We start from the raw sequence: 20,283 nt of genomic DNA, 5'->3' as shown, positions 1-20,283 counted from the left end.
GAAGGAAGGAAGGGAGGGAGGGAGGGAGGAAGGAAGGAAGGAGGGAGGGAATGAAGGTAGGAAGGAAGGAGGTAAAGAAGGTAGGAAGGAAGGAGGTAAAGAAGGAAGAAAGGAAGGAAGGAAGGAAGGGGGGAGGGAAGGAAGGAAGGAAGGAGGTAAAGAAGGAAGGAAGGAGTTAAAGAAGGAAGGAAGGAAGGAAGGAAGGAAGGACGGAAGGAAAGGAGGGAGAGAGGGAGGGAGGGAGGGAGGGAGGGAGGGAGAAAGGATGAGAGGGAGGAAGGAAGGAAGGAGGGAAGGAAAGAAGGAAGGAGGGAAGAGGAAGGAAGGAAGGAAGGAGGTAAAGAAGGAAGGAAGGAAGGAAGGAAGGAAGGGAGGAAAGAATGAATGAATGAGGTAAAGAAGGAAGAAAGGAAGGAAGGAAGGAAGGAAAGAAGGAAGGAAGTTGATCAGAGGACCTCCAGTCTTCATGGTCCCTCACAAACTGCATGTTTTATTATCCAAGGTCCCCAGAAGTGACATAAACAGGAATACCAGTGTGTTTCTGTATGATAGTCCCAGTTTATTCCCTCCCAGATAGAAACTAATCACAATCCCAATATTGGACAAATTAAAGTCATTACAATTCTTTCTGAGGAGAATGACCGACTCTCACCGACTCGATGGCCGCCCTGACGACTGACGGTCGCCAGGCACTGGATGTACGTCCTCGTCATGGAAGTGGGCGGACCCTTGGCCAGCTCCGTCAGCAGGTGTTCAGTCAGCTGGGAGAAGAGGGCGGGGCTACAGCAGGGCACCAGGTGACCCAAAGCCAAGATGGAGCGCTTTCTGACCGCCATTCTGGAGCTGGTTAACTAACGGAGGAAGAAAGGAAGGAAGGAAGGAAGGAAGGAAGGAAGGAAGGAAGGAAGGAAGGAAGGAAGGAAGGAAGTTGATCAGAGGACCTCCAGACTTCATGGTCCCTCACAAAATGCATGTTTTATTATCCAAGGTCCCCAGAAGTGACATAAACAGCACTACAACCACTGTTGCTAAGAAACAACGAAATATTCACATTTAAGAAGCTGGAATCAGATCATTTTTTACAGTTTTCTCTTAAAAAGGGATTCAGTGCAGATTAGGGTGGTGGTTTTAGGTGTACTGGGCGGCCACTTAAGGCATGGGTGACGGGGAGACTGCACGGTTTTTACCGCTCCATAAAGACGCCGGTTTTCTACCAGTCAGAACCATCACAATTAGTCAAATCACTCCATAAACCCTTTGCCAATAATCCTGCTTGAATGTGACGGTAATAAATGGGAACCTCACCCGACCGTGGACGTCGCTGTGGGCATTCATTCATTCCTCCATCCATCCATCCATCCATCCATCCATTCATTCATCCATTCATTCATTCATTCCTCCATCCATCCATTCATTCATTCATCCATCCATTCATTCATCCATCCATCCATCCATTCCTCCATCCATCCATTAATTCATTCATCCATCCATCCATTCATCCATCCATCCATCCATCCATTCATTCATTCATTCATTCATCCATCCATTCATCCATCCATCCATTCATTCATCCATTCATTCCTCCATCCATTCATTCCTCCATCCATCCATCCATTCATCCATCCATCCATTCATTCCTCCATCCATCCATCCATTCATCCATCCATTCATCCATCCATTCATTCCTCCATCCATCCATTCATTCATTCATTCATCCATCCATCCATTCATTCATTCATCCATCCATCCATCCATTCATTCATCCATCCATTCCTCCATCCATCCATTCATTCCTCCATCCATCCATCTATTCATTCCTCCATCCATCCATTCATCCATCCATCCATCCATTCATCCATCCATCCATTCATTCCTCCATCCATCCATTCATCCATCCATTCATCCATTCATTCATCCATTCATCCAGCTGAGTGTGTTAAAAACAAGTCCCATCCCGCACCCAGCCGAGTGGCTAATTGGTTGCCAGGATAGTCGCTATAAATATAATGGAAGAATATAATAACTTCTTACCTGAGGCAGCAGGCTGGACAGCAGAGAGCTGTGGAAACTGACCAGTGAACCGCTGAGCCTGCAGGAAAAATATAAACAATCAAACATCTGAGCTCCTTTCACACAGAGGCTGAATATTCAAGCAGTCTATCTGTTACTGAGTCATTGTCTTAACACTCAATAACATTCATTGTGACTCAGCATTACAACAAGAGTCACAGCACCGCTAGTAGCTTGAGTTGAACAGCTAACATCAACGTTACCTTCCCAACATGTCGGACAGGATGTCGAGAGCCTCCAACTGAACCGACACATCCTCCTGTTTCCCCATGGCTCCGATCAGCTGGGAGGTGATCTTCTTACACACACTGGCTGTCAGCGTCAGACCTGAAAACACACATAAATATAACTGTAAGAACAAAGAGCCAAGGCAAAAAGCAAGAAATAAAAAAAATGTATATTAGTTATATTAGTATATTTTTATCTGAATACTTTTGGTCCCAGTTGTTCCTTTTGGTTCTGACTTTGTGGTTAGTGAGGGAAGTGATGAAATCTTAAAGTTTGGAGACGTGATTTCTGAAAAAAGGTTTAAAGTGTTAATAAATTATGCTGATAAAAGTGAAAAATTAAAGAGACAGGAGCTAAAATGACCTGAACTGAGGAGCTGCATAGAGGAGCAGTAGACCAGTAGAAGATAAATAAGGAGGTTTTTAACAGGAAATCATGCAAATATATTCCAGTAGAGACACAGATTATAAATACAGAGCTAGAAATGTGCAGAATATGTGTCCGTTATGGAAGAAAAAGTCTTTGATCTGACATCTAAAGCTGCAAATTTGGACTAAGAGGAGATCAGAGACGATAATCAGCCGTCACCTGATGAAGACGGCGGCAGCTCAGCGATCACAGTCTTCAGTCCCATGCTGGAAATGTCTCTCAGCTGCTCCTTGTCCGACATCATGTTTGAACACAGGATGTCAACCATCGTCTCCACCTGAGGCTCCTTCACTTTGCTCACCAGAGGGGCCAGGCTATAAATCAAACATACCCACAGTAGTACAATCATCATGAGATAACATTGGTTAGTCGTTGTCAGGGCGATGAAAGACAATAACTTCTCTCTGTGATTCAGTTTTGATTTAGCTTCATGGAAACTTATTTTAACTATTTTGTTTGTGTGAAATCTTTAAAATCTTCAAAAGTAATTATGTGAAGTGAAAAATGTTACTTTTATCAGTTTAATAAATAAATACGGACCAGTCAGCTCAACTTTAATACGTTACATGCTCATTAAAAGACTGAAAAAAGGTTTAAATTATCAGCTTGAATGGACGACTGAACGGAAAATGACCTGAAACATTTGAACAATTTCAACTGAACTTTTTTTTATATATATTTGAGTCTATAATTTTAGATTTTTGTCAAGTGGCTGCTGTTACACTATAACTTACCTTTGGGATTAAAAAGTACTCAATCTATCTAACAGTACTGTTCATAGGACTTGACAATATAATAATGTGAGACTAGATGTATCGGTCTTAGAGTTTGGATATACTAATACTGTGCTTTGTCATTTTTTCTTTATTTCTCAGGGACCGTATACAATTGATATTTATCTCAAAGAGAAAAGATGCATTGCACCTGAGTGGCTAGTTTCCATCTGCAGTCCCTGTGATAGTCCGACACAAGAACGACAAACACTAGGAAGGGCAGACGGACATCAGTACAACAGGGAGGACAGACACGAGAACAGTACACATCAGGGAGGGGTTGGAAAAGATAGATTAGTAGACACAAAACAGCACAAAACAGTAACAACAAAAGACAATACAACAGCAGCTAAAACATTAAATAGACTTCCAGATGGTAAAAAGTTTCCAATCTTACGACCCCTGCAAAGGTAAAAGCTGCATTACAGTAAAATACAGCTGTTCTTCACCCACTTAGTCATTAAATCCACATTACTGATTATTATTTATCACAAATCTCGTCATGTAAATATTTTGTGAAAGCACCGATAGTCATCCGAACAATATTGTCGCAACATCGATATCAAGATATTTGGTGTAAATTTGTCCTCACTGTTCATATGTTCACTTACTGACATGATTATGTGCTGACATGATAAGCACATTGAATTGCCATTGTGTATGAAATGCGCTATATAAATAAAACTGCCTTGCCTTGCCTTGAAGTGTATTTAGACAGTGATGTGACCGCTTAGTTTAGGGGAAAGAGTTAAGTTAAGTTAATACAGAATCAGTGACAAAGAATCTTCCCAGCAAACAAAATATGGTCTCCTAAATGCTCAAAATTAACACCAGCTACCAGACAAAGGCTCTAAGTGGCTGATTGATTTGCTTCACTAACCAGCCAAAAAAAAAAGGTAATCTATTTGAGCATTCGTGGGACATTAAGCTGGTGAAACATCACAGTAGTCTCCTGAACGTCCAGGATGGTTCCCACCTCTAAGAGGACTGTGGAGCTCGTCCCAGTGGGAACAGTGGGACCAGCTTCCCTCTGCAGACTCTAACCTGTGTGTGTGTGTCTGGGTTTGTATGGTGGTGAATGTTTTTTTTACCATTTCACAGCCAGGTTCTGCACCTCTCCGTTCTTGTCCTCCAGCAGTTTGAGCAGCATCGTCACCACTTTCCTCTCGCTGTCCTCGTCCAGCTTAATGCTGTCCTTCTGCAGCTCCAGCATCAGGTCGTTGGTGGCCATGAACCTGCACACACACACACACACACACACACACACCAAGGAAGGAGACAAAGTGGGAAGAGTTAACTGACAGAGGAGAAGCAAAGACACATCACGACCCTTCACATTTATCTGCTGACACTTTGGAGGGACCCGACCCCTAGGTTTGGAACCACTGGACTAAACTAGCTAGCTGTATATAAAGTAGCGTAAACTAGCTAGCTGTATATAAAGTAGCGTAAACTAGCTAACTGTATATAAAGTAGTGTAAACTAGCTAACTGTATATAAAGTAGTATAAACTAGCTCCACCTCCAGCAGCTACAACAGTAACATGCTGCCCTAACACTGATGCTTCACTATTAATAATCTAATGATGTCATATATAATAATATATCACTACTTTTACTGTAATACTGCATACTACATCACTCATAATACTGCAGTACTTTTACTGTAATACTGCATACTACATCACTCATAATACTGCAGTACTTTTACTGTAATACTGCATACTACATCACTCATAATACTGCAGTACTTTTACTGTAATACTGCATACTACATCACTATAATACTGCAGTACTTTTACTGTAATACTGCATACTACATCACTCATAATACTGCAGTACTTTTACTGTAATACTCTAACTACATCACTATAATACTGCAGTACTTTTACTGTAATACTGCATACTACATCACTCATAATACTGCAGTACTTTTACTGTAATACTGCATACTACATCACTATAATACTGCAGTACTTTTACTGTAATACTGCATACTACATCACTATAATACTGCAGTACTTTTACTGTAATACTGCATACTACATCACTATAATACTGCAGTACTTTTACTGTAATACTGCATACTACATCACTCATAATACTGCAGTACTTTTACTGTAATACTGCATACTACATCACTATAATACTACAGTACTTTTACTGTAATACTGCATACTACATCAGTCATATAATACTGTAGTACTTTTACTGTAATACTACATACTACATCACTCATAATACTGCAGTACCTTTACTGTAATACTGCATACTACATCACTCATAATACTGCAGTACTTTTACTGTAATACTGAATACTACATCACTCATAATACTGCAGTACTTTTACTGTAATACTGCATACTACATCACTCATAATACTACAGTACTTTTACTGTAATACTTTAACTACATCACTCATAATACTGCAGTACTTTTACTGTAATACTGCATACTACATCACTCATAATACTGCAGTACTTTACTGTAATACTTTAACTACATCACTCATAATACTGCAGTACTTTTACAACAACACTTTAACTACATCACTCATAATACTGCAGTACTTTTACTGTAATACTGCATACTACATCACTCATAATACTGCAGTACTTTTACTGTAATACTTTAACTACATCACTCATAATACTGCAGTACTTTTACTGTAATACTGCATACTACATCACTCATAATACTATTTATGGTAATGTCATTGTAGTAGTATTCATTCATGCAGGACTTTTTACTTGTAATAGAGTATTTTTACATTGTTTCATGGTACTTTTAGTAAAGTAACGGACCTAAATACTTCTTCCACACCTGTCAATTTGTTGTTTGTTAAAGATTAAACACATTTAATGCTAAATAAAGCTGCTTTCTCACACACACACACACTCTCATCTCAACACACACACAGTCACATTTACAAGTAGACTTCATTAAACGTATTTTGAAGTGGAAACAACCTACAAAGTAGTTATATGTTTTAAAATAAGTGTTACACAGAGGATCAAAAAGTGTCATCTCATTGTCAGACTGTCCAGCAGCTGTTTACCTGAAGTCTTTGTCAGTGGAGGTCATCTTCTCCAGCAGGTTGGAGATGTGATAGGAAACACTGGACATCTTTGTTTCTCTGTTAGTTAAAACTTAAACACAAGAGTTAATATAAATAAATATGAACACAGTGAGAGAGCAGCAGATTTAACCCAGCAACATGGCGAGGCAGAGACACACAGAGCAACTTGACACTCACTGAGTTCAGATATAAATAGATGTCAGTTGAAGGTTTTCTGCTCTGTAGCGCCACCATGCGAAGAGAAACGAAGTCTCGCGAGATTATATTTTCAATGATTCAAATGACAATTTTAATTAAAATCATTATATTTTTTAAACTTTAACTATGTATTTTTTGTGTCTATCCCTAATACAACTTTAATAGTAGAGCTGTTGCTTCATAAAACATATTTATTTAGTTTAAATGTCGAAGAAAGCGCGAACTGACGAAACAAACGGCTACACATCTCGCGAGAGTCTAGAGTTAACGCTCAGATAAAAGTATGGAGGGTGAAGCGTTCTCTAAATTAAATGATAAATGAAAATACAAATAAACAAATAATTTTAAATATAAATTAATAAATGAATTCAAATACATCAATAAGTGAAACTATTCATTAGTTAATAAATTAAATGATAAATAATAAAAAATAATAAAATAATTAATAAATAAAATTTAAATATATAAAGATTCTCTCAATTAAATTTATTTTGCTTGAGGCTTTCCTAAAGTAACCCAGAAAATATAAATGAAATAATAATGATGAAAATAATAAATAAATACAAAATAAAAATAAAAATAAATACATTTTAATATAAATGATAAAATACATTAATAAATAAAATAATAATTAATAAATACATATTCTCTCAATCAAATGATTTTGCTTGAGGCAATTAATCAAAAAATGGATCTCGAAAATGTTCAGTAAAGCATCTCAACCTGCACCAGAGCTCCTCTCAGCTCATAGTGAACTTGTTGAACTTGGATAACCACTTGTGCTCTCTTTGTTTCAGAGCTGAATTATGATTACTGATTATTTTGACACATTTTTTGAGGGTTTATTTGGAACATTTATTACCTATTTCCTCCTCTATTTCTCACTCTGTTTTGTATTGAATAAAGCTTCCCTCCTCTTCCTCCTCTTCCTCTGATCCCACTGCTGCTCAAAATTGACATTCTGACGCGGAACCTTTCACTTCCATCCTCTTTTTGTTTCCCCCGGTGCAGATTGAGGGCGGACCCGGTGGGAAGCGGCTTGTTGCCACGTCGGTGAACTTGTTGGATCCTGTGAATCAAAATCAATTAGAAATAAAAACCCAGGATTATATCTGAGGATCCGCTGCAGTCATGGTGAGTTTAATACCGGTTAATGTTAATCTACCGGTGAAACGTCCCGCTAACGTTTCCGGTTACCGGTAGCTGCTGACGTGTTAGGTGTTAGCATGGTGGCTAACAGCAGAATGCTAACTTATGTTTATATTTATGTTTCTTTATGTTTTAACTCTGATTTATTGTGTTTGTGAACTCCAGGTTTCTGTCATCAACACGGTGGACACTTCTCATGAAGATATGATCGTAAGTTTAAGTGTTGAAAGCTAAAAGTTAATATTTATTACAGAAGGAGTTCTTAAAATGTAATAAAATAAGATATAAATAATGTTTATTGGTCTGACAGTCAAGAAATGTACTTTAGTGCAGCAGCGAAGTGGATAAAAAGGAAAACAGAAAGAAAGAAATAGAAAAATGATTAAAAAGTAAGAACGCAAAACTTAAAAGGACTATAATAGTAATAAATATGGATAATATAAAGTTAAATGTTAGATTATTGTTGCAGTTATAACTAAATACAGCTTCATGTCTCCTGTTTGTCTGTCAGTGTTGTTACTGTGACGTTTCACAGCTGGACAACACGTTAAAAACAGACTCATAAATACTGTGTTTAAGTATAATTTTAATATATTTGTACTGTAGCATTTACGTTAACTTTATACTTCCAATCCACTATATTTCAAGTTGCTTCTAAAAGTTGTCACAGAGAGAGTCATTAAGACATAATAAGATAAGATAGTCCTTTATTAATCCCACAGTGAGGAAATTTCATCTGTATTTTATAGCTTCATGTCTCATGTTTGTCTGTGAGTGTTGTTACTGTAACGTATTAATATTAATACAAGGCTGAAAATAACTTTTAAATACTGTGTTTAAGTGTAAATTAGAGGTACTTGTACTTTACTGTAGTATTTCTACATCTGAGGGAAATATTGTACTTTCTACTCCACTACATTTATTAGTTACTTTTCAGATGCAGATTTGACTCAATGGAAAATATAACAAGCTTTTAAAATACAACACATTGTTAAAGATGAAACCAGTCAGCAGTGTGTAGTCGGCTCACATTTCAGATGTCTATGAGTTGTTAACAGCTCCACCAAATACTGATTCTTCCCTCTAAACTTCTCACATGCTTTCATTTCAATAAATGTTTAAATGATCCAATATTTCAGAAAAAATCAAAGATTAGAGAAAAAGTCCAAAAAACTGAAAACACATTTGTGAGTCTGAACTTTGTTTTTTCTTCTTTCCTCTCCCATTAATCATCTCAGCACCCCTCACATTTATCTTTGTCAGGTTTTCCAGTGTTGAGATGTCCTTTATTCTTATTAACAGTTTCCTTCATAATAATTAAGAGATATATATTTTACCCAATGGTCTCTAGAGTGTACTACATCAAGCTCATAATACTTATGTACTTTTACTGAAGTAGGATTTGGATTCATTAAGTACTTTTAATTCTGATGCTTTAACCCCTAGGTTGGGAACCACTGGACTAAACTAGCTAACTGTATATAAAGTAGTATAAACTAAATCCACCTCCTCCAGTTCTTTAATTACATAAACACTGTGTTAGGAGCCATTTAACAGGTCACTGTGTCGCATGTTGGAGTTTTAAAATGTTCTGGTAGAGGATTTGGAGATAATTTTTTTGCTATAGGTCTTGACGTTTTGTTGGTCTGGTTTCAGCACGATGCTCAGATGGATTACTACGGGACCCGTCTGGCCACCTGCTCCTCTGACCGCACCGTGAAGATCTTTGACGTCAGGAACGGAGGGCAGATACTGGTCGCCGACCTCAGAGGGTAAAAAAAATTAAGCTTTTACTCAAATAAACTAGAGAGAGCTAAAGCTGGAAAAATGGGCTAAGTCACCTCACATCAACAAATAATAACTCACTTTACATTGTTTTAGGAAATCTGTTTAAAAAGCCAGCTATAGAACAAATTAAAATTGCAGTAATAAGTTAAAAAACATAATTTTCTGAGCTGTAACACTATAATCACATGCAGGTTTTTTTGTGTTACATTATCTGCTTCACATCAAGGGTTTCAATCTAAACTTGTGTCTCTTCTCTTCATGCAGACACGAGGGTCCCGTGTGGCAGGTGGCGTGGGCTCACCCGATGTTCGGCAACATTTTGGCTTCCTGTTCCTACGATCGTAAAGTCATCATCTGGAAGGAAGAGAACGGAGCCTGGGACAAGATGTACGAATACACCGGACACGATTCGTCAGGTCTGTGACTCTCCAGCTTTAACATTTGTGTCTCCATGTGTGACTTCATGACTTTAATTGTGTATTTAGATCCTCATTGACTACAGTATCGTAACAGTAGCAGGTTGTTGAGTCTGTTGAGTCTTTGGTCTTGTTTTGAACTCTTCCTCTGTGTCTCTACAGTGAACTCTGTGTGTTGGGGTCCGTATGACTTCGGTCTGATCCTGGCCTGTGGAAGCTCAGACGGAGCCATTTCCCTTCTCACATTCACTGGAGATCAGCAGTGGGACATCAAGAAGATCAGCAACGCACACACTGTGAGTCTATCAACCTGTTCTGTGTTTAATTTAGCTCCTAAAAGACATAACACACACATTTTCTCTTTTTTTGCCTATATTATCCACTGTTATGTGTTGGATTATCTTCTTTAAAACTATATGTACACCTGTAAATCTGCAATATGACATGAGCCACTTTTTCATGTTACTAATGGCGCTTTTCCACTACACAGTTCCAGCACGACTCGGCTCGCCTCGCCTCGTTTTTCTTTGCGTTTCCACTAGGGATAGTATCTGGTACCTGGTATTTTTTTAGTACCTGCTCTGCAGAGGTTCCAAGCGAGCCGAGCCGACACTAAATGTGACGTCGACAGACTGCCGGCCGCTGATTGGTCAGAAGAGTTGTTGCTGGAAGAGTCATGAGCCGTCCCACACAAGAATCAAACCCGCCATTTTTAAATACCGGTAACAGCGTTACAGTCATACGGCTCAATTTTCTTGCTTTGTGTGTGACAGAAAGCCTCATACAGCAGCAAGTACACCATCGCCTCCATGTCCTCCATTGGTTATGTGTTTGTGTCGCGTAGAAAACAAAGTCACGGCAGTTTCGCGGAGCGGTTGCTATGACGACCCCGCCCACGTTGAGTAGGTACTTCTTTGTAATGGAAAAGGTCGTTCCTGGAACCGTGTCGAGTCGTGCTGGAACTGTGTAGTGGAAAAGCGCCATAAAATACATGAAATAATTAAAATGTTCTGTTTAATCACTGTGAGATGAAATGCTGTCTGTAATGTTTGAGATGTCTACTTTACGCTTTAGCACAGCTTCTTCTTCTTCTTCTTATTATTATTCTCTCTGTTATTGTTCTCCATTTAATGTGAGAGTGTAGTGAGTGTTGGATACAGTAACCTGGTCCGGTGCTCTTTGTTTATTCATCCAGTTGAGGGTTTTTTTTTTTCTCCTGCAGATCGGCTGTAACGCAGTGAGTTGGGCTCCCGCTGTGGTTCCAGGCAGCCTGATCGATCAGCCGTCGGGACAGAAGCCAAACTACGTCAAACGCTTCGTCTCCGGAGGCTGCGACAACCTCGTCAAACTCTGGAAGTGAGTTATTGTTCAGTCCGTTCAGCTCTACTGACATGTGCTGCTTTTAGAGAAGGCAGCATTACTTATAGGATGAATGTAAGGAAGAAATCAAAACCTAACCCTCCTGTTGTCCTCAAAGGAAGGGAGGGAGGGAGGAAGGACTGATGGAAGGGAGGGAAGGAGGAAAGAAGGAAAGGAGGGAGGGAGGGAGGAAAAAAGGAAGGAAAGAAAGAACGTAAGGAAGAACGAAGGGAAGGAAGGAGGGTGGAATGAAGGAATGAAGGAAGGAAGGAAGGGAGTAAAGGAGGGAGGAAGGAGAGAGGGAGTAAAGAAAGAGGGATGGAGTGAGGAAGGGAGGGAGGAAGGAAAGGAGAGAGGGAAGAAAGAAGGAAGGAAAGAAGGTGGGAGGGAGGGAGGAAAGAAAGAAGGAAGGAAAGAAGGTGGGAGGGAGGGAGGAAAGAAGGAAGGACAGACAGAAGGAAGTGAGGAAAGAAGGAACAGTCAAAACAGACAGGGAGGACGACAGGAAGGTTAAGTTAATTTTAGAAGTATATTTAAAGACATTATATGAGAAACAACATGACAGTGAAATCTTCTCCTGTGAACTGAGACTGACTGAGTTTCTCTTCTTCACTGATTGTCCCTAACCCTCACCCTCACCCTCCCTGCAGAGAGGAGGACGGTCAGTGGAAGGAGGATCAGAAGCTGGAGGCTCACAGTGATTGGGTGAGAGACGTCGGCTGGGCTCCTTCCATCGGTCTTCCCACCAGCACCATCGCCAGCTGCTCTCAGGTCAGATTTAAGAAATGAGAAATGTGACACTTTTTTTTCTGCTCCTCTTCATCCGCAACTAAATTAAGTCTCGATTAATCTGACGAGTGTTTTATAAAGTCAAGATGAAGTGAAGAATGTCTTTTAACCTTCCTGTCGTCCTCCCGGGTCAAATTGACCCCGTCTGTGTCTGTTTTGACTGTTCCTTCTTTCCTCCCTCCCTTCCTTCCTTCTTTCCTTCCTTTCCTTCCTTCTTCTGTCTTTCGTTTCTTCCTTTCCTTCCTCCCTTCCTTCTGTCCTTCTTTCCTCCCTCCCTCCCTCCTTCCTTCCTTTCTTCCTTCCGTCCTTCCTTCCTTCCTTCTTTCCTTCCTCGTTCCTTCCTTCTGTCCTTCTTTCCTTCCCTTCTTCCTTCCTTCCTTTCCTTCCTCCCTTCCTTCAATCTTTCCTTCATTCCCTCCTACCTTCCTTCCTCCCTCCTTTCCTTCCTTCCCTCCCTCCTTTCCTTCCTTCCCTCCCTCCTACCTTCCCTCCTACCTTCCTTCCTCCTTCCTTCCTTCCTTCCTTCCTTCCTTCCTTCCTTCCTTCCTTCTTTCTCACACACATTTTATCAGTATCTTATAAGGATACCTCTAGATGGTTTATTATAGTAAAGTTATAATATGTATATAATATTATTTATAGGTTAGTATCCAATGATTTTACCGGTCCAGCCCTGTTGAGATTAAATTGGGGCTGTGTGTGGCTCTGGAACTAAAATAAGCTTGACCACCCTGCTCTAAGACTTTATTAAGTGTAGTTCATTTATTTCACCACTAGATGGAGCCAGACACAACATCCAGAACCCTGCAGCACGATTAGATAACAGAGCCTCATAAAGAGAGAGTAATTATGTTAAACTGAGCTTCTCTAGAGGAGGTTAAATCTACTGTTATATGTTTGGGTTTTTTTAACTAGCTGATGATGAATGTTAGTAAAAGTTAAGTTTCCTTTCTTGCAGGACGGACGCGTGTTCATCTGGACGTGTGACGACCCTGCAGGCAACACCTGGTCGGCCAAACTGCTCCACAAGTTCAACGACGTCGTCTGGCACGTCAGCTGGTCCATCACTGGGAACATACTGGCTGTTTCTGGAGGAGACAACAAGGTAAAGCTTAGATACTCTATATAAAGTTAAATTAGTGGGGGGGTTTTCTCACGTTGATTATGGGAGCGGACTTGTTGCAGTTGTCCGGTTCAAGACGATAAAGAGGAAGTCACTCTCCCTTTTTTGAGATAAAGCATTTTATTCTCACAGTAAGCAGAGGTCTATGTGAGTGCTTCCTGTAAAAGAGGGAAATAATAACTGTATTAAAGCAGAAACAAGTAGTGGACAATGAGAACAAGCTGATCTATCTCATCTTTAATCGCCATGTAAGATATACTGGCAGCATTGTCATTTAAACAGTCTCCTCCTTTTTAATGCTTCTCATATCATAAACTAACTACAGCTAAAGTTAAATATGTGGTCGTTAATGTCTCTAAAATCTGTAGTCTAACAGTAATTATAATCAAAGTCACTCAAGACAAATAATATAAATGATACTTTTTGCCCAGCACCATCGTCTGACGCAGGCTGGAAACTCTGCACTTTTATTTACAGTTAAAACATTTCACCGTGTGTTTCAGCTTCTGTCAAACTAACGGAGCTGCGGTGGCTTCCTGTTTAAGCTTTTCAAAATAAAACCTTTCGTATTGAGCGCTATCTCATTATTATTATTAAAAATCGTTTCCCCTCGATTTTATTAGTTTTGAGATCATTTGGCCCCTAAATTGTAATCATGATCAAATTTCGATTAATTGAGCAGCCTTACTGTAGATTGATTGTAGTAAATGTTGCTGACTGCTGTTAACGAGCCACACACACTCATATATAGATATAATATTAAATGTTTCTGACTGTGTGTGTGATCGGTCTGCAGGTGACGCTGTGGAAGGAGTCGATGGACGGTCAGTGGGCGTGTATCAGCGACGTCAGCAAGGGCCAAGGAGCCGTCTCCACCATCACAGACACACAGCAGACTGAGCAGTGACACACACAAACACACATATTACAACAACCCCAATCTTAATTAAGTGTTAAAAAAAACAAGCCGGATATTTCAAACGTTGTCCACACTGATCGAGCTCGACTGTTTGATGATGTCACGATGACATGATGAGTTATATTCAGGAGTTCATGAGGAGATATTCCTAAATTTTATCTCAAAGGGAACAAAATATTCTCTTAAAAAAGCTGAATCTCCACATAATGTTCGGCTTATTTCCCCCTTTTTGATAAAATCTGGAAATACAAACACAATTCTTGTTTTCTTATCAGATGCACTCCACTCCTGTTTATTATCATTTCTCTCTCAGTTTAGTTTTTGTACATTTAAACGCTCGTCCAAACACAAACTCTTCCCACCGGCACACGATGCTCTTCTCCTCAAAAACATTCCTCCTCCATCAACGGAGACCCAGAAACCTGAACGGCCGCCATCGCCAGGATCGTCCCACCCGACGGTCACCTGACTGACTCAACAAGCTTTTTGTTCTTGGGACAGAAAAGTTCCTATAAAAGTATGAAACACTTTTTTTTCTTTCTTTAATATGTAATTTGTTGCTAAAACCGTCTTCACTGCTCGGGCTGTAAATGTTTCCACAGTGAAACACATCAGCAAAAAGAAAATGACTTGACATGTGAGTTAATAATAAAATAGTAAATACATGATTTTATTTAGTAAACTATTGAAGAGTTTGGCAGTGATTTAAAAAAAAAAGAAAAAGACAGAAAGTTAACAGTAACTAAATTGCAGTACATTGCAACCAGAGGGGGAATAAATCAATATGTTGCCATGACAACCATGAATGGAGTTTCTTTGAGTTTTTCTTCCAGCTGTAAAATCAGAACCATGGATGTGTTTTTCATATTTGATGTAATTAAATGACTATAAATATTGAAAAAGAAATGTCCTGTTTCTTCTTCTTTTTTTTCTTCTCCTGCAGTTTTTATTTATATATAAAAATAAAGAAAAACCAGAGGTGGCAAAAGTACTCACATTAGAAGACTCTGGTAAAAGTAGAAGTACTGATTCAACTCCTTGACTGAAGTAAAGGTAAGAAAGTAGAGACTCTGAAATGTACTTAAATTAAAAGAAGTAGAAATTATTTTTTTTACCATCAATGGTACACAAAATCTCCTTTTTTGATAACTCGGCAAAAGTTTAAAAAATTCTCGGCACACGAAATATGATAACGAGCCTGTCTTGACAATGTAAGGAGTAAGAAAGTCTAGATATTTGTGTTCAAATGTCAGGAGGAAAAGTAAAAAGTACAGATACCTGAAAAATATATACTTCCCACCTCTGTGACAAACGCAGCAAAAGGAGCCAAAACCCCTTGTAGTCATGTTAAAGTTAAGTATTGACTATTAACGCTAATCGTCATGACGACCACATGAGATCACATGAGTATTTTCCGTAGCTAGGTCTGTCACGATGACTCCTTCTGTTGGATGATACAGGTACAGGGTGTCCCTAGAGCAGGGGTGTCAAACATGCGGCCCGCCGAGGGGTGCGATCCGGCCCACTTTCCTTCCTGTCTTCTTTTCCTTCCTACCTTCCTTCCATTCTTCCTTCTGTCCTTCCCTTCCTTCCTTCCATTCTTCCTTCTGTCCTTCCTTCCATCTGTCCTTCCATCCTTCCATCTGTCCTTCCTCCCTTTCTTCCTTCCATCTGTCCTTCCTCCCTTTCTTCCTTCCATCTGTCCTTCCTCCCTTTCTTCTTTCTGTCCGTCCTTCACTATCTCTCCTTCCTACTTTTCTTCCCTCCTTCCTTTTGACTGTCTTTCCTTCCTTCTTTCCTTCCATCTTTTTAACGATCCGGCCCACATGAGATCAAATTGGTCTGTATGTGGCCCTTGAATGAAAATGAGTTTGACTCCTCTGCCATAGAGTCTCTTTACAATTTAAACACATTTATTACAAAAGCAAATGAATAGACAAATATGTGGAAATGATCACAACTGTTTTTTTGCCTCATTTAATACTCCTCTATATGGGAACCATTAGCTGCACGAAGCATCAAGACAGTACTCGATGTCTTGCCATGTTCGCTGTAGTAGAGCCTCATCAATGGAGGCAATGGCACCAGTGATGTTTAGCTTCATGTCGTTGTCACTGGGTGGCAGTGCAGATTACGGTGGTGGTGGTTTGGGTCCACGTCACAATGGGTGCAATTATTATTTAGGCTCAGGTGTAGCTACTGGGCGTGGGCGGCCACTTAAAGCATGGGTGACGGGGGAGACTGCACGGGTTTTACCGCTCCCTAAAGACACCGGTTTTCTACCAGTCAGAACCATCACAATTAGTCGAATCACTCCATAAACCCTTTGCCAATAATCCTGCTTGAATGTGACGGTAATAAATGGGAACCTCACCCGATCGTGGACGTCGCTGTGGACATTCATTCATTCCTCCAAGTGTGTTAAAAACAAGTCCCATCCCGCACCGAGCCGAGTGGCTAATTGGTTGCCAGGATAGTCGCTATAGGCTAGTGATTAAAAACTTTGATAACCCATCCTTCCATCCATCCATCTTCTTGCCGCTTATCCGGGGTCGGGTCGCGGGGGCAGCAGCCTAAGCTGGGAAGCCCAGACTTCCCTCTCCCCAGCCACTTCGTCCAGCTCTTCCCGGGGGATCCCGAGGCGTTCCCAGGCCAGCCGAGAGACATAGTCTTTCCAGCGTGTCCTGGGTCTTCACCGGGGTCTCCTACCGGTGGGACGGGCCCTGAACACCTCACCAGGGAGGCGTCCGGGAGGCATCCTGATTAGATGCCCGAACCAGTGGCGGAGCTAGACTTTTATCCTTGGGGTAGCAAGGGGGTGGCCAAGTGTATTTCAGGGGGGCAATGGTTTATAGACATAACGAGTGCTGCACAGCCTACCTGTTTATGTTGTGTTTACTATTTTTTTTTAAATTTCTACATGGACTTATGGATGTTGGTCTTGTCTTGTGTTGACATGTCATGACTGGTCATTTTTGTCTTATACTGTATACGTATACACACACACACACACACACACACACACTGTGATTATTTTTGGTGCAGAATTTACAAGTTAATTAAGGCTTATTGACCTTTCTTATATACACATGTAAGCAGTAATTTTCAATCATGCTTAAGTAGCCACATACTAAGCAGACAAAAGGTGCAATTTTGAATGCAATTTGTAGTTTATTTATGTACAAAATGAATATGGTGCATTCTTCAACACCCTGATAACATAGAAACAGTGATCATCAAAGACTCCATCTGGGGGGGCAGTTGGGGTAGCCAATCAGATTTCGGGGGGGTCAATTGCTCCCCTAGCCACCCCTGTAGCTCCGCCCCTGGCCCGAACCACCTCATCTGGCTCCTCTCGACGTGGAGGAGCAGCGGGTCCACTCCGCGCTCCCTCCGGATAACTGAGCTTCTCACCCTATCTCTAAGGGAGAGCCCAGCCACCCTACGGAGGAAACTCATTTCGGCCGCTTGTACCCGCGATCTTGTTCTTTCGGTCACTACCCAAAGCTCATGACCATAGGTGAGGGTAACCTTTGATAACCACTGAGTACATATATGAACTAATCTGATTAACATATCTCATTAATTGCTTTTGTAATGAATTATTTAAATTGTAAAGAGACTTTGTGGACACTCTGTATTGTCTCAGAAATAATCAAGATAAACGATATTATTGTCGTCTAACAGTATAAATTATAATCAAACACACTCGAGACAATTAATATAAATGATACGTTTTGGTATTTCAGTGCACAACATACAAAACAGTAAAGACTTCACATACAATCCAACATAAAGTTCCCATTACATAATAAAAGCTCTGGGAATATTCTGATATCCAAACAGCAGAGGGAGCTGTTCTTCTGCTGTCCAGTAGGGGGCGATGTTCATATACGCAGCAGGTGACACACAGTAGCTATATATATTGAGGTCATTAAACTCAAACTCCTCCCTTCCTCTTTTTCTTTCTCTCTCACTCCCTCCTTCTTTCCTCCCTCCCTCCCTCCCTCCCTCCTTTCCTTTCCTCCCTCCTTTCCATCTTTCTTTCCTTCATCCCTCCTTTCCTCCCTTCCCTTCCTTCTTCCTCCCTTCCCTTCCTTCTTCCTCCCTTCCCTCTTCCTCCCTTCCTTCCTTGACTCGAGGACAACAGGAGGGATAAGAGAATAAAATAATACTCACTTTCACTTTGAGAAGGTTTTTTATAGATGGAAAGTTTGAGCCTTTGCCATTTGCTTACCAATCAGATAAAAAGCTGAGGATGCAAAACATTTAACGCTGAACACTGTGAACAAGAACCGAAATCTTCATACACATACATTTTAAGATGTATGTGTGTGTGTGTATATATATATGTATATATATATATCTGTGTTGGGAGGTGATTGCTACTTGGCTACAGGTGTGCCAGTTTACTGCAGGGGAGGTCCTTCAGACACTCAGGAGAGAAACACTTCAAATCAGTGAATTACACAAAATCAATAAAAACAATACAGTGCAACACACAAAAAGCTCTCTCCTGGTCACTGTGACATCTTCCTCATCAATTTCATCCAATCATCTCATATTTTATCATTAACACATTGTTTAAAACAGAAGTTTGACATCACACGTAAAGAAGTGAAATTTACTCTGGCCTGAACACCATAGATTCACAAGACTGTACAGCTGAAGTACAGGCTTACTGCACAACTAAATCCAACTAAAACACAACAAATTCCATACAAGCCCTTAGACTGATGCTTAAATCTGAATGCAACTCACATCCCAATGCAACACATCATACTTAATATTATTTCCATCATAAATGGCCTGTATGAAGACTCCATGCAAAACCATTACCACAAAATAATATTGCACACATACCAACCAGATAAGGCAAACCCAATAATGACCATTACAAACATAAGAATACCAACATTAGAGCAAATGTTCTATCAGCAATTAAGTGCTACTGTACTGAAAATATCTGCCCAGAAATGATGTAAAGGCCCGTCCACACCAAGAACTATAACCATAATGATCATTATATAGTTTTAAAAATCGTTCTAACTCCAGTGGATGGTGAAGTCCACATCACAACTATAACGACAGTGACAGTGTTGAACGATATCATTGGATCACTTTCAGAGAAACACTGACAGCCGATCCAAATCCGTCCTATAAACCATGAAGCACGACAAAATCTGCATCAAACCTGACATTTAAAGTAAAACTTAAAAACCTGCAAGTATCATCTTAATTATGTCTCAGCACAGATTCAGAGGTGATTTCTTTAGAGAGGTTTGTCTCTCTTTATTATACAAAGATGCTATTATAATGTGAATAATCCTTTAGTGTTCAGATGTGAGCTCATACTGTGTGTCTCTGCTTCAACTTGTGCTACTGTGGGTCGGCTCAGTTTGGACAGCAGCTAGTGTCTCAACTTCTGCTCAACACACTGAATCAGCAGCCGCCTATGAACACTTCTGCTTTAACTTCTGCAGTAACAGCTCATTAATATCTATTTTTATCAGCTGCATCCTCAATTTAAAATGCTACTTCAGTGAAAGTGATGAAGTTTTATCAGAAAAATTTACTTAAAGCATCAAAATGAAAAGTACTTATTGAGTCCAAATCCTACTTCAGTAAAAGTACATAAGTATTATGAGCTTGATGTAGTACACTCTAGAGACCACTGGCTAAAATATATCGCTTAATTATTATGAAGGAAACTGTTAATAAGAATAAAGGACATCTCAACATGATTAATGGGAGAGGAAAGGAGGAAAAGCAAAGTTCTGAAACACAAATGTGTTTTCAGTTTTTGGACTTTTTCTCTAATCTTTGGTTTTTGCTGAAATATTGGATCATTTGAACATTTATTGAAATAAAGCATGTGAGAAGTTTAGAGGGAAGAATCACTATTTGGTGGAGCTGTTAACAACTCATAGACATCTGAAATGTGAGCCGACTACACACTGCTTT

The 20,283-nt window shown here is 39.9% G+C and overlaps 2 protein-coding genes across 3 annotated transcripts in view; one reads left to right on the top strand and one right to left on the bottom strand.

Moving 5' to 3' along the window:
- Nucleotides 1-6,625, bottom strand: part of cand2 (cullin-associated and neddylation-dissociated 2 (putative)) — a 17,654-nt gene extending 11,029 nt beyond the window's left edge. The window contains exons 1-6 of one of the 2 annotated variants that reach the window (XM_053316702.1): nt 6,558-6,625; nt 4,592-4,735; nt 2,887-3,041; nt 2,274-2,397; nt 2,032-2,089; nt 653-851 (exon numbers count right to left, since the gene is read on the bottom strand). In XM_053316702.1, coding sequence (XP_053172677.1) covers nt 653-851; nt 2,032-2,089; nt 2,274-2,397; nt 2,887-3,041; nt 4,592-4,735; nt 6,558-6,625 — 748 coding nt within the window. The remainder of the gene's footprint in view (nt 1-652; nt 852-2,031; nt 2,090-2,273; nt 2,398-2,886; nt 3,042-4,591; nt 4,736-6,557) is intronic. The other variant, XM_053316703.1, reaches the window with a different exon arrangement.
- Nucleotides 6,626-7,789: 1,164 nt separating this feature from the next.
- Nucleotides 7,790-15,225, top strand: sec13 (SEC13 homolog, nuclear pore and COPII coat complex component). The gene is made up of 9 exons (XM_053316712.1): nt 7,790-7,910; nt 8,091-8,135; nt 9,582-9,697; nt 9,978-10,129; nt 10,292-10,425; nt 11,352-11,485; nt 12,139-12,259; nt 13,236-13,382; nt 14,197-15,225. The coding sequence occupies exons 1-9, from the start codon at nt 7,908-7,910 to the stop codon at nt 14,305-14,307; spliced, it is 963 nt and encodes a 320-aa protein (XP_053172687.1). The 5' UTR covers nt 7,790-7,907; the 3' UTR covers nt 14,308-15,225.
- Nucleotides 15,226-20,283: the final 5,058 nt, after the last annotated feature.

This window comes from Scomber japonicus, chromosome 3, assembly GCF_027409825.1.
Source record: "Scomber japonicus isolate fScoJap1 chromosome 3, fScoJap1.pri, whole genome shotgun sequence".
NCBI classification, from domain to species: domain Eukaryota; kingdom Metazoa; phylum Chordata; class Actinopteri; order Scombriformes; family Scombridae; genus Scomber; species Scomber japonicus.
Note: the sequence above shows the minus strand (reverse complement) of the source record. Positions and strands in the feature narration are given on the sequence as shown.

Excerpts from the sequence above, each read along its gene's own strand:
- sec13 (XM_053316712.1), top strand. Across the intron at positions 8,136-9,581 it reads CTTCTCATGAAGATATGATC|CACGATGCTCAGATGGATTA; the intron begins GTAAGTTTAAGT and ends GTCTGGTTTCAG. Across the intron at positions 11,486-12,138 it reads AACCTCGTCAAACTCTGGAA|AGAGGAGGACGGTCAGTGGA; the intron begins GTGAGTTATTGT and ends CCCTCCCTGCAG.